General features: G+C 36.0%; 1 protein-coding gene across 2 annotated transcripts; it reads left to right on the forward strand.

Moving 5' to 3' along the window:
• The first annotated feature begins 3,664 nt into the window (after window positions 1-3,664).
• On the forward strand, window positions 3,665-12,041 carry LOC136976483 (tektin-4-like). Of its 2 annotated transcripts, none has more exons than XM_067271786.1 (7): window positions 3,665-3,890; window positions 6,754-7,060; window positions 7,164-7,234; window positions 8,530-8,676; window positions 8,754-8,976; window positions 9,504-9,658; window positions 11,630-12,041. In XM_067271786.1, the coding sequence occupies exons 1-7, from the start codon at window positions 3,787-3,789 to the stop codon at window positions 11,844-11,846; spliced, it is 1,224 nt and encodes a 407-aa protein (XP_067127887.1). In that variant the 5' UTR covers window positions 3,665-3,786; the 3' UTR covers window positions 11,847-12,041. The 2 variants fall into 2 exon arrangements, with proteins under 2 accessions (XP_067127887.1, XP_067127896.1); XM_067271795.1 differs by having other exon boundaries at window positions 8,602-8,676.
• The last annotated feature ends 691 nt before the right edge of the window (window positions 12,042-12,732 follow it).

The following is a 12,732-nucleotide window of genomic DNA, read 5'->3' on the forward strand; positions in this document are numbered from 1 at the left end:
ACCTATTTGTTTTCTTTGTGGTGGTTCGTTGAGAAGGGCTTGTAAATCCGCGAATGCACGTTACAAGTATAAACACAGAGACTGATACACAATTAAAAGTCTTTTTATTTCCCTTCCGGAACAAGGTTCTTTCCTTTTCTAATTTTACAAAGGATCCCAACTGGAACAACTTCACTGAGGAAGGGGGGCGCCACGTACCAAGAATCACACCCGCGCTCGTAACAAAAACTTTTTTTTTTTTTACACCCGACTTAAAAATAAACTTATATCTACCTTAAAACTAAAAAGGAAAGGGGAAACAGATAGATTTAGGAAAGAACGAAAGTGGATAGAATTAGATGGAAGGTACCCGGGTCTACGATGATCGGTGTTTTCGCTGGAGTGTATTTTCGCAATGGCAGTCGCTTTCCTCTCTTTTTCTTGTTCGGTTGTCTGCCCTCGACGTCTTTCGATTACCTCGGTTTTGTGTCTATTTTCCCTTGGCCTCGACGGTCCTGTAGCCTCCTTTCGACTTTTTTCGTTCCTGGTCGATCGCTGGCTCACACTTCCGTCCTTCTTGAGGTCCAGTAGAAAAGTGTCCCTTGATCACCACTTAGCCTTCAGGGCGTCCTCGCCTTCTTTTGTTCTTACTTAGGAGGGGTAATCCTGCCCTCCAGCAATAACGGTCAGGTTATTTAGACAAAGGAGAAAGGAACGGAAATAAGAGAATAGAATGAAGAAGGAAGATAGAAAATATATATATATATATATGTATTTACAACTTATGAATTAAACAAAAATATACAAGAAAACAATATGGCTGACGGCCACATCTTTGTAACTTTATTACTTTCGGATTCAGGGGCCCCTACGACGAGTATACTATAGATTACTCCCTACGGAATTTCGTGTGTTTTAATATATATCTGAACTGAGGGGACCGAGTCGAGTTCAACGATACTCTACTTTTGGACCGGAGACGAAAAATAAAAAAGTTATCATACTTTTTTCCGGCGATCGCGCGATGATAGGGAGTCGCGTCGCTCTCCTCTAAGTCGGCCTCGCTATCGCGATCGGGAATCGCGTGCTTGCCGTTAAAATTGCCTTTAGTAGACGTTTCCCCCCTTTTTTTACTTTGTTCAAGAACTACCGTGAATCGATCACTAGTTTAGCACATGGCGGCGTGTGGTGGCTCCCATACGAGAGGTCAGTCGGACCGCCATGTTCGCTGCCATAAGTAACATTAACCGAAATGGCGATCGCGCGATGATCGGAAGTCGTGTCGCTCTCTCCGCTCTCGTATCGCGTGTTTAACGCTCCGGGAGATGACCGTAGTCCGACGTCACGGTTTGCAGACTTTACCGCAAGATGGCAATACTAGCAACTACGGTGCCGTCTGCATGAAAGCATTAAAAAAGTATGGTAACATAAAAAGTGTGATAACTTTTTTTATTTTTCGTCTCCGGTCCAAAAATAGGTTAACGTTGAACTCGTCTCGGTCCCCTGAGTTCAAATATATAATCAAAGTCTTGAAATTCCATAGGGGGTAATCTATAGTACACCCCCTACGACCTCGGGGCCCTGCGCCCGGCCCCGTAGGCCCTCCCCTAAAAACGGCACTGCCTATCAGGGTTAGATTTACAAGTAAAAAGCTATGTAAATTGTTGCTTAGGCTTCGACTTTCAAGGAGCCTCAAACATTTGTACAAAAGAAAAAAAATTTAAAGTCGAATTTTGTAATAAACATTTTTTTACGAACCAACAAAATATACTTTTTATTTTGTGTAGTATTTCATTAATTTTTTTTCTAAGAATTAACATAAGGTCTTTTTTTTAAAAAAATGATTAAACCAATTTTAAAAAAGATTTTTAATGGAATGGGTATAAAAATTTAATTAAATTCAGTTATAAAACAGAAGACTAGCGAAACCTCACATCTTTTTCTTCCAATAACCGTATTGAATCAGGGAGATAGTCTGATTTAATTCTTTTCTTTTATGATTGACTTCTAAAATTGTGAAAGGTTGGTAAAGGGATTTAGAGGTCAGCTTAGGGCTTCGAAATGCTTAAATCCGATCCTGTGTCCCACACAAAATAAGTGGCAGTTTAAACTTTAAGAAAATATCTTTTAAAATTGACAGCATAACTTGTTCGTGTAAAGTTGGACAATCGGGAAACCGCAAATTCTTAAGTCTAATCCGCTCTTTCACAATTCGGAGAAGCTCATAAATATAACCGACCGATTTCCGAATAATCATCTGTTTTTCGTGTGGGAATAGATGAAAACTTATATTAGGCTCCCGTAAATCTTTGAAATTGCAATTTGGAACGCAACAGAAAGCTTTGCTTTTTCTATTGTTATTCATCTTTACTGCTGACAATACACAAGAATTAATCAAACGACCCACAATAGTTTTGTTTTTAAACACCAGAGGGCGAGCATCCGGTGAAAAATGCGAATTGCAAACATCATCAAGCTAAAAACAGAGATTATATGATGAAGAACTATGTTTTATTTATAAGCGTGTTACGTTAAAAGATTACTTATTGTGCAAACAATTTCTCGGGTGTTTACAAATTCTTGTCGTGAATAATGCAAAATTTATCTACTTGTGTGGCGGCAAATAAACATGAAGATTATACAGCAGGAGAGTCCGGGTTTGATATCTATTCTTCTCAAATGACTTAGCTGCAAAAGGTGTTAATACAAGAAAAAAAAACAATCAAATTATATTTGAAAAAATTTTCATATTTTTATTCAAATTTGAAATTTCTTAGGCATTATATTTGCAATTTTTCTTTTAAAAAATTTGTCGATGTTCGTGGGCCGGTAATTGGATTCTAATCCAATTGTCGGCCCACGCAGTTAAATAATTATTAATAGCGCGGTTGAGGCCGAAGTTTTAAACGCGAAAACGTGTACGTCGGACGTTCAGCGCCGCTTTCCTGTAAGCCTAGAAGTTTGACAATGGCGTTTGAAATGTCGAGCATGATTCCACTGACTTTCCAAACGCCATTGTCAAACTTCTGGGCTTACTTCTCGCTAATAACTAAAATTCAATAGCGGCCGAGCATTTTTTACAATGAAAAGGAATGGAAGGCCATTTTGTTTTCGCCTTCGAGCTACTTCAAACTAAAATGAAACTCAACACTTTCGTATGTAAAAAATTCTTTATGCATAAAACCCTCATTAAAATTACTTTAAGTGTACGTTTTAACCACCAATAATTGATATTATCAATGGGATGGGTTTTTAATGCTACTTTTATGTTTGTGTTAAAGGACATTCTGTCATTTTTCACTCTCCGTCCTGAGAGTCTTTTTAACAATAATTATTATTAATTTGGCCAAACTCACAATGGAAAGTGGAATGGAGAAGGCCCCGTATACCGTCCCCCAAAAAATTCTTGGGTCAGAAATCCTAGGAATTTTTTGGGGGCGGTATTTATTATAAGACAGCCGCCAAACAAAGCGAAGGTGGCGACACACAACGCAGAAAAATTCAATTAATTCTCCAATATTAATTTTCAAACTTTTGATTACAATATTTATTTATTTATTTTAATTTAAAGGTTATCATAATATTTTTAAATTATTATTTTACAAAAATAATATTTCATTGGAAACAATTGTGTAAAATCTTGATTTATTTCGTTTCTATGGAAACATATTTGTTTATCTTTGTTTTATTTTTTTCAGATTTTCCGATAGTTTTTGTAGATTGATAACAGATACCTTTTTAGTAAGGATTTATTTAAATTTAGGATATAAAATATAATTTTTAAACATTTTTTTCTTCCCATTATCGATGTTAAATCCAATTAGATCTCGCGCATATTCCGAAAATGAATGGCACGAAGCGAATTACAAACTGCTGAAGAAATCTGATTTTGTTAGAGACGAATGGAAGAGGTAATGTTTACTTTTCTTATTTAAATGTATTTTTAAATCTCCGATTAATTTTCTCCATATGCGCTAGATTATGCTGCAGATCGGTCGATAAATATTGAAAATGGAAGTGCGATGCGATGCGACTTCGCGCAATCTTGCGCCAAGTCGCATCTCATCGCATCCCAGAAATAAAAATTTCAACTTTTTTGTTTTTTTAGTTCCAATGTGAACGACGTTAAGTAATTTGTAATTTCTCATTGAAAATAAGATCTTTCGGCAATAATCCATCGTTATTGGCTCTTTTTTTTTTTTTTTAACTCTTTCCGCCCTATGGGCACCAAGAGGGCCTCTTTTAGTAGGCCCATTATGGGTTCGGCCAGGCCCACAATGGGGCGACCGGGTGGTGAGGGACGGGGCCCGACATATCCGAACGGACCACCCCCCGAAAAATTCCTGGGATTATTCGACCCGTTCGGATTCGATCCCGGGTTCCCCAGAGCGGTAGGCTGCCACCTTTACCGCTCGGCCATCCGGCCGTCATCGTTATTGGCTCTGTGAACAAGATTAAATTCATTTTTTCATTAAGAAATTTGAACAATTTGCGAGTATCGCCATTGAATCTTCTGCAACCATTAATATTTTCATTATTTAAATTGGCAAATTTGTTCCTGGCACATTTGATTTTGGAAAATATCTACTTAACAGGACTAAAATATTCAAAAGGAGAGAAACACCGGTTGGTTTTCTGAAACGTCAACAATATACCCATCAGAAATCTTATACAATGGTGCAAACTGGGTTCTCGTCAGTATATTTTTGAAGTTTCAGGAAACGACTTAATAGCGAGGTTGAGACCGAAGTTTTAAACGCGAAAACGTGTACGTCGGACGTTCAGCGCCGCTTTCCTGTAAGCCTAGAAGTTTGACAATGGCGTTTGGAAAGTCGTTGGAATCATGCTCGACATTCCAAACGCCATTGTCAAACTTCTAGGCTTACAGGAAAACGGCGCTGAACGTCCGACGTACACGTTTTCGCGTTTAAAACTTCGGCCTCAACCTCGCTACTGTTTCTTTCTTTCTGTTTGCATGAAAAAACCATCTCCTTGTGGAGAGGATCATTTCACCAAAAACCGATTTGCACCTTTGAGGAAGCTCTTCTGTACCTATACAATTATATAACCATAAATTCCAGGAGAGCGTTAACAGAAGTTTTTGAATTTGAAATTATCAATAATGTAAGATTGCCGACTTTTAGGGGGGACTGTTAATCCGGAGTCAAGATGAACCTAAGGGCTGCTCGTATGTAGTTGGTGGTGCTGGAGGCAAGGATGACATATGTCCTTACAACAAAACCGTTTATTATAATAAACTAATGTTAGAAAGGTAGTTCACAATTCTATCACTTCCAAGGATGGAAAAGTTCGGCAAGTCCGTTGATTCCTGTGCAAAGGTTTTGTGATGGCTCGTGATGGTTCGAGACGGCTCCGTGGCGGGGAGAGATGATGATGATGCAGTCCGTCGTCGAGAGGTGGTTCGTCGAAGTCGGGTAACGACGTCAAAGTTTCGTGACGGGACACAAACGACACAGATTCGTCGCGAATACAACAGGAAAAAATCGGCTTGCGCGTTGACTAACCGTGTACAGGTGCACAGTTTGCAGAAAGTGAATTCGTCCTTGAAGATCGGGGATTATATCAATCTGTGTTTCGATCGGCCATTATGATTGGATGATCTTCCTCATCCGTACTTTCCGAGTGGCTGGTTCCTCGTTACTAAGCGTAACGGGACTCCCACCCGGATCGCGGGACAGGTCAAACTCGAGGCTGAACTCAATTTTTCAATCGGAAATGGACGACATTCCTTTTATGATTTACGACTCTGCGTCGCAGTTTTAATTTAAACCAAAGATCGGTAACTTTTCAGCGGTGTTGTGCCGAACCTAATTTATAGTGTTATTCCTAGTGCCGACATGATTCATGATTCTACCAAGTTTGTGACATATATTATCAAAATCAGTCCGGTTATAACGGACTTCAAAAATGTATAATTTTGAAGTTAAGTCGTTAATTGAATTGTGTTCTTACATGTAAAGCGCTTGCATAACACAATGGCAACACGGAGCGTAAACACAGCGCTGTAATAGAAATATACAAACAGATTCGTTTTTAATGTACGACGGCCTTCGCTGAAGACTTCCATTTAAATGTGTAATTAACAATTAAAATATAATTTTTACTACATTGCTATTATATCAGAGTGCCACTGAAAATCGTCCCGCGTGCCATAGGTCGCCGACCCCTGATATAAACAAGGGTAACCGACTACAAACATTTTTTTTAAACCTTTCTAAAACAAACAGCATTTTTTTCTAAAGTCTCGCGAAATTCGTGACGGTTCGGACCTGCCCGGGACCTCACAATAATCACGAATTCAAAAATTTTTGGTATAGTGCCTATGATTAATACATTATTACATTATTATTCGTAAGCACTACCCCTCCAGTTCATACGATAGATTTGTTCTGAATCCTTCAATGTCTGTTTGTGAATTGTGTATAGAGAGGCGGTTCACACCGTGCTGTAAAAGGCCTATTGTACTAGAAGTCGAGAGGCAGGAGCTAATATTATCTTCTGTTTGAGGCCTCTTGAAATCAAAAATATATATTTATTTGACTATTTTCACGGAGTATTTAGTTTGAGATTTTAAAAGTAATATTGAGTATTATTAGAGGGCTACAGAACAAACGTCTATGTCTAATTCATTAGCCGGCTTCAAGAATATTAAATTTCTACTGTCGTTGCTGAACTTTCATAATATTCTTTTTTGTTCTTTAATTAATTACAAACAATTTTGTTTTTTAAGTTAATTACTACTCATTTTTACAGAGCATGCGAAGAAGCAAGGTATGTGCTGAGGGAGAGAGAAATGTTAACACAATCGTCACAAGAAACAGTGACTGGATTAATACAAGAGAGAGCAAGAGAGATCTTTCGATGGAAGAGAGAATTTCAAAGGATTATCGACGATTTAATTTCAGTAACTCAGATTATCCATAACCATAAGAAACAAATAGAAAACGCCATAAATGCAATTGATTTATCATTAATGATTAACAGTGAATGCCTCGCTCTAAGAAGACAAAGAGTTGGATTGGATTTAGCGGATGATTCTGTCCAATCTTACCTCTTACGAGTAACTTTATCGTTAAGAAATTTGTATACATTTATTTAGAAATGCTGATAAATTTAATAAATAATATAATAATTAAATAGAAATAAAAGATTTTTATTTCTAGGAAGAAGAATTGTTAACATACGTTAAAGTATTTCTCTTGAAGAGCATTCCAAAAGTTGAAGATCAAATTAAGTAAGTATTTGCTACGAAATTCATTGCTTATTTTAAATTTTAAAAATTAAATTTATAATCTTTTGATTTAAAGGATTTGAATTTAAGACAAAAAAGAGATTGTTTTCTGCACAAATATTTAATTTTGTAAATGAAACGAAGACCCTTTACTTTGCCGTTTTAAACTCAGGATTAAAATAAATTTTGAAGAAGTTTCTAAATAAACAGAAAATTTGATTTGCATAAATTACAATACACGTTCAAAAAGTTCAAGGAATTTGTCCTCCATTTATAAATATAAATGGAAGACAAATGATTACGAGAAGGGCTTAGGCGTGCGCATAGAGGGAGGAGATTTTTGAAAGTCAAAATGTAGGACACGTCCTCCGTCTGTTAATCCTGGAAAAAATATAAAGAAATTGATTTAATATTTCTCAAAATTACCATCCTGAGCTTCAACACACTTTCTCCGTCAATCTCTCCAATTCAGGAAAGATTTAACTTCTTTCAGAAATGGTCACCTTGATCCAGTGGCATAGCGAACATAGCTGGCGCCCGGGGCATAACTTTATTGGCGCCCCCTCCCCCTTCAGAAACACATATAGTTTGTCTTGGAGACCATTTGGGCGCCCCTCTGCGAGTGGCGCCCGGTGCATGATACACCCCTTGTACCCCCCTCGCTACGCCACTGCCTTGATCAACCGTGCTAGTTGGTCGTGGATTCGCACTTCACCACCAGGCTGGCCTCATAGTTTTCCGGGTTTTCTTCGCGTGTTTAATACCTAATTAGGAGCCAGTTTTCTTTAATAATCCTCCCAGGAGGCACTCCTCCTTAGCAGATCGTCTCAATGGGACCGTCTACAGAAAACTAGCTTCTATTTAGGTTTTTGATTCACAAACGCAAGTCGTGTTTCCATTTCAACACTTGGCGGTATTCCATCTTTATTTAGTCGATCGACTAAATAAAGATGGAATACCGCCAAGTGTTGAAATGGAAACACGACTTGTGTTTGTGAATCAAAAATTAGGAAAACACGGTTCCGGAAGATTAAGATTCTATTTAGATGTTAAACACGCGAAGAAAACCCGGAAAACTTCACGTGGCCGATCCATTGGTGAGGCGCTAACTCGCGCCAGTGTTCAGTGTTTTTATCCACTTGGCCACTGGTGGGCAAATGTTTGAATGGAACAAAAGACATCGAGTCGATTAAACGATTTTTTAAAATAATTGATGCATAAAATAAGATCTTTTTAAAATCAAATTTGATTTATTTTAAAAATAATATTTAACTTTCTGAATTCTTTTGGCATCCAAGAATTAATAATAATTTTAAAGCAAAGTTGGAGGAGGATTGGACAGATAAATGGGAAGCTTATAAGATTGATAGTTTCTGTGTTCATTTAGATTATCACTTTAATGAATCTGTACCATTTCATTACGGATGGGAAGAACTGCCTGAAAGGTAGATAATTATTTAAATGTTTTGTTAATTGCATAAGAATAATGTATTGAAAAGTTGTATGTTTTTTTTTTTTTTAGATGGAACACGGTTAATTCGTGGTTGGAATCAATTAAAGAGAGTTTAATGCAATGTTCAAACGAAATTACGACATCGAAATCTCTATGCAAGGCTGTGGAAACTTTACTAAAAGATTATTCGAGTGATGTTCAAGATCATCGATTTCTTGTTGATTTAGCATTAAATGAAAGAATTGTAGACTTGAATAGAAGTATTTATCAATTAAAGGAGCATCTAAAAATAGTAATTATCATTTATTTTCAATTTTGACTGTAATATGTTAACTATTAATTTTTAGTGTGTATGTGTGTGTCTTTTATCGGACTTATGGTCTTCTAAAGTTGATTAATATAATAGTGTAAATATTGAGAATGTATGTTATTATTTTAAATTACCCAAATAATTTTACTAATTGTGATTTACAAAAACACTTCCTACTCACTTTGTCAAGAACATTTGTTTAAATTTCTTACCCGTGTGCTTACATTAGACATGTATTAACGTATCTGTGGTCACGGGATGTCTGGGCGTGTACAGGACACCATTAGATTAAAAAAAATTGTGGTGCCTACCATAGGTAATTGTTTCTTCTAAGACTTATGGAAATCGTTTAAAAGATTCTACAGATTGGTAATTAAATTTACCAATTTACAGACGATGGTACCCTTCTTATTCAAGACTCAAAATTGAGACTATCCTCATATAATATCTATTGTAAATTATGAATATTAGGACTATTACAAGCTTTTAATGTGATTTTTATTGTTTAGCTGGTAGAAGATATGTCAATAGCCGAGAAAACAATAGAAAAACTGACATATTCACTAAAAGAAAAGCAACAACCTTTGAAAATAGCACAGACAAGACTGCATTATCGATTTCAAAGGCCAAATAAAGAATTAATTCGAGATCCCGCCCAGGAGAGGTAATTTTATATAATTTATTATAGTCATTTATTTAATATTTTTATTATTGTTAATTCTTCGTACGCTCTCATATTTGTATCTTATAAAATAAATTATAAATCAAATATTTATAATACAAATGAAAAATGTTTCAGACAGTAGTTTTGAATGTTGCAACTCTACTGTAATTTACATACATAACACGAATTCTTGTAGTAAGGCCCGAGCTCACCAATACCCGAATGAATTAAATCACTAAACACCGATTGGTCGTGGGTTGATGCCTGCCAACGTTCTGGGTAGATGGAATTTTATGGATATTTCACGTATCTAACACCTAATTAGAGACAGATTTGAATTGAATTGATGGTATAAAGCAATGCAACACATGACCGGCCTGCCAAGGCATTCCGAGTGTATTTTCTATGGAAAACTGGTCTCCAATTTAGGTGTTAGACACGTTAAGACTAGGAAACTCCATGCGGCCGCCCATTGGTCAGGCGCAAACTAATAGTCACACCAATGGCGTGCTATCCTACGGGGAAAAGGGGCAATTTCCTGGGGCCTCCACCAGCAGGAGGTCCTAAACCAATCTTTTATAAACTCGTTACTGTACTAAGAATATCGAAATTTAAATTTGGGACATATCTGGAGACCGTAGATTGCTAGTATGGTGCAGGCGCAGAGTGCACTGGCACAACGCAGAGGTGCGCGTTAAAAACGAACGAGGATACCGGGGAATTCTTCCCAAAATTCCCGAAAAAAATAGTTGAAGTCAACACCGTACATGAGACCCCCTAATTCAAATTTTCCTGGGGCCCCATGAATCTATAACGCGCCACTAAGTCATACCTGTGTTCGGTGATTTTATCCACTCGGCCATTGATGGGTGAGAGGCAAGTTTCCCATAGAAAGTATTCCCGGGAAGTAGAAATAAGATAAGTCTTCCCTAAAGTGGAGGGATGAGATAAGACAATTTCAAAAGGAGCCCCTTGTAAAGTTGTCTTATCACTCCACTCCAGGAGAGTCCGGGTTCGATTTTAATAGAGTTACTCTCTTATTCTTCTTCCCAATGCCACTCATGATATCTACAAAAAGGAATGGATCGTTTAATAACAATATTTTACGGTAGCAAAATTGAACCTGTTGGAATTTTTAGTTTTTTTTTTTAATATAAAATTGTCACCCTGTTATTATTAATATATCAGACACTATTATTCTGGCGAGTTTTCACATTTATTACTGAAGCCTTTCACGTTTCATGATGTGTCCTTTTATGCATTAAACATCTGTAATTTCCTTCAAACGATTTTGTGGAGCAATTAAACAAAAGAAATTGTGGTAAGGATACAGGCTACCGCATTTAAAGAATGATGTCAATGCGAAAAAAAAGGAAAAGATTTTTGAAGAAACGAAAATACAGTTATGTTGTGGAAGATAGATGACGCCCATCATAAAAAAACGGTCCATTTAGTTTCCATTCAAAATAACAATATATTAACAATATATATATATAGACATAACGGGCACAGCTCAATCATATCTACTTTTATTGTTTTTAAAGCGTTAGACCGAAAAACTATTTTTGCAATCCGTTATTACCTGATTTGCATATTGTAACTATCCAAACCAATTCAAACTCGTTTTCTAACACCTATAGTTGATTACCCTTTCATTTCTTCAGTGTCCGAGTGGATAAAACCACCGAACACTGGTCGTGGGTTTTGTGATGTTTTTCGGGCTTTCTTCGCGTATGTGACACCCAAATATGGGCCCGTTTCCCAAATAAAGACCTATAAGAAGCAAAAATCCGATCAATACAATCATTCCTTCAACTATTAGTCCATGCTTAGAACATCTTTGTATCATTCCAAACACGTAATTCTCCTGTTTAACTGTAATTACGCCAAATTGTTCTTAATTTTAATAATTAAAACAATTGTTAAATCAATTATCTTTGTAATAAAATTTTGCTTTAAAATTTTTTTTAGTTTGATTAAAGAGATTCAAGAAATTGAAGAAAGTATGAGCATTTTGAAGAAACAAATTGGGAATTCCCAAACCATTTTCATGAAATTGGTAGAAGTTAAAAAAATAATGGAAAAACATTTAATTCATAAAGAACACGCTCTGTCTATCGATAAAGATAGAGTTGTTCCCGTTCGAAAAAGATTCCCTTCACAGTATAAATTAATGGGATACGAATGATTATATGCCATATTAATTACTCCTCAATATAATTTGTATGTTATAATTATATATATTGGGCAATGGGTAAATTATAGCAGATTTATTGTAATGCCGAAATTAGCGAACAATTTAAATTAAAGAATTGACCTTCTGAAATCAATGCAAATTCTTACAGGAGGGTCCGGATTCGATCTCATAGATGGATTGTCCTATTCTGCCTTTTATGGTATCTTTTCAATGAATTTATCTACAAAAATTATGGTTCGAATAATTTATAATTATTCTAAACATTCAAATTTTATGTATAACCAATTGTAGATTGTCTGTAATTTGTAAAGGATGGCAATATGCTTAAATTACTATTTTTTATCATGTGTAATGAATATAATCTTTAAAATTTTATAGGTTTTTGTAGAAAAAAACAAAGTTTTAATAAATTGCAGAAAAGATTGTGTACATTTCTTGCACTGATCAGTGTGTAGTCATGGACGTGAGTGCACCCCTCACCAACGGGCTGAAAAGTGGAGTTTCCCGGGTTTTCTTCACATTTTTAACACATAAATAGGGGCCAATTTCCCATGGAAAGTCTTCCTGGTAGGTTCGTGTGTTTAGTGCCTTAGCCCATCACGAGAAATAAGAATGAATGTAGTTTTGATAACAAGGGATTGAAGTCAATTTCGTCACGTACAATACATAAATAACACCTTTACAATTATTACAGAACAATAAAACATACCTCAGTGCTGTTATAATGATCAGTAACGATGAAAACAAAGCGTAAATGGATGAATTTACTGCATAAATTTATGAAATTTTCTGAAAAAGAAACGAAAATTATTACCAGAAAAATAATTTCAATGGCGAAACAATTAAATTATTTAAGTAAAAGTCGAAATTTTCTTTC

The sequence above is a fragment of the Centruroides vittatus genome, unplaced genomic scaffold (genome assembly GCF_030686945.1).
Source record: "Centruroides vittatus isolate TY-2023 unplaced genomic scaffold, ASM3068694v2 contig_1112, whole genome shotgun sequence".
Taxonomy (NCBI): domain Eukaryota; kingdom Metazoa; phylum Arthropoda; class Arachnida; order Scorpiones; family Buthidae; genus Centruroides; species Centruroides vittatus.

Coding starts and splice junctions, on each gene's coding strand:
- LOC136976483 (XM_067271786.1), top strand. CDS start 3,787: ATGTTAAATCCAATTAGATCTCGCGCATATTCCGAAAATGAATGGCAC. Junction 8,977..9,503: donor TAAAGGAGCATCTAAAAATA/GTAATTATCATT, acceptor TTTATTGTTTAG/CTGGTAGAAGATATGTCAAT. Junction 9,659..11,629: donor CGAGATCCCGCCCAGGAGAG/GTAATTTTATAT, acceptor AATTTTTTTTAG/TTTGATTAAAGAGATTCAAG.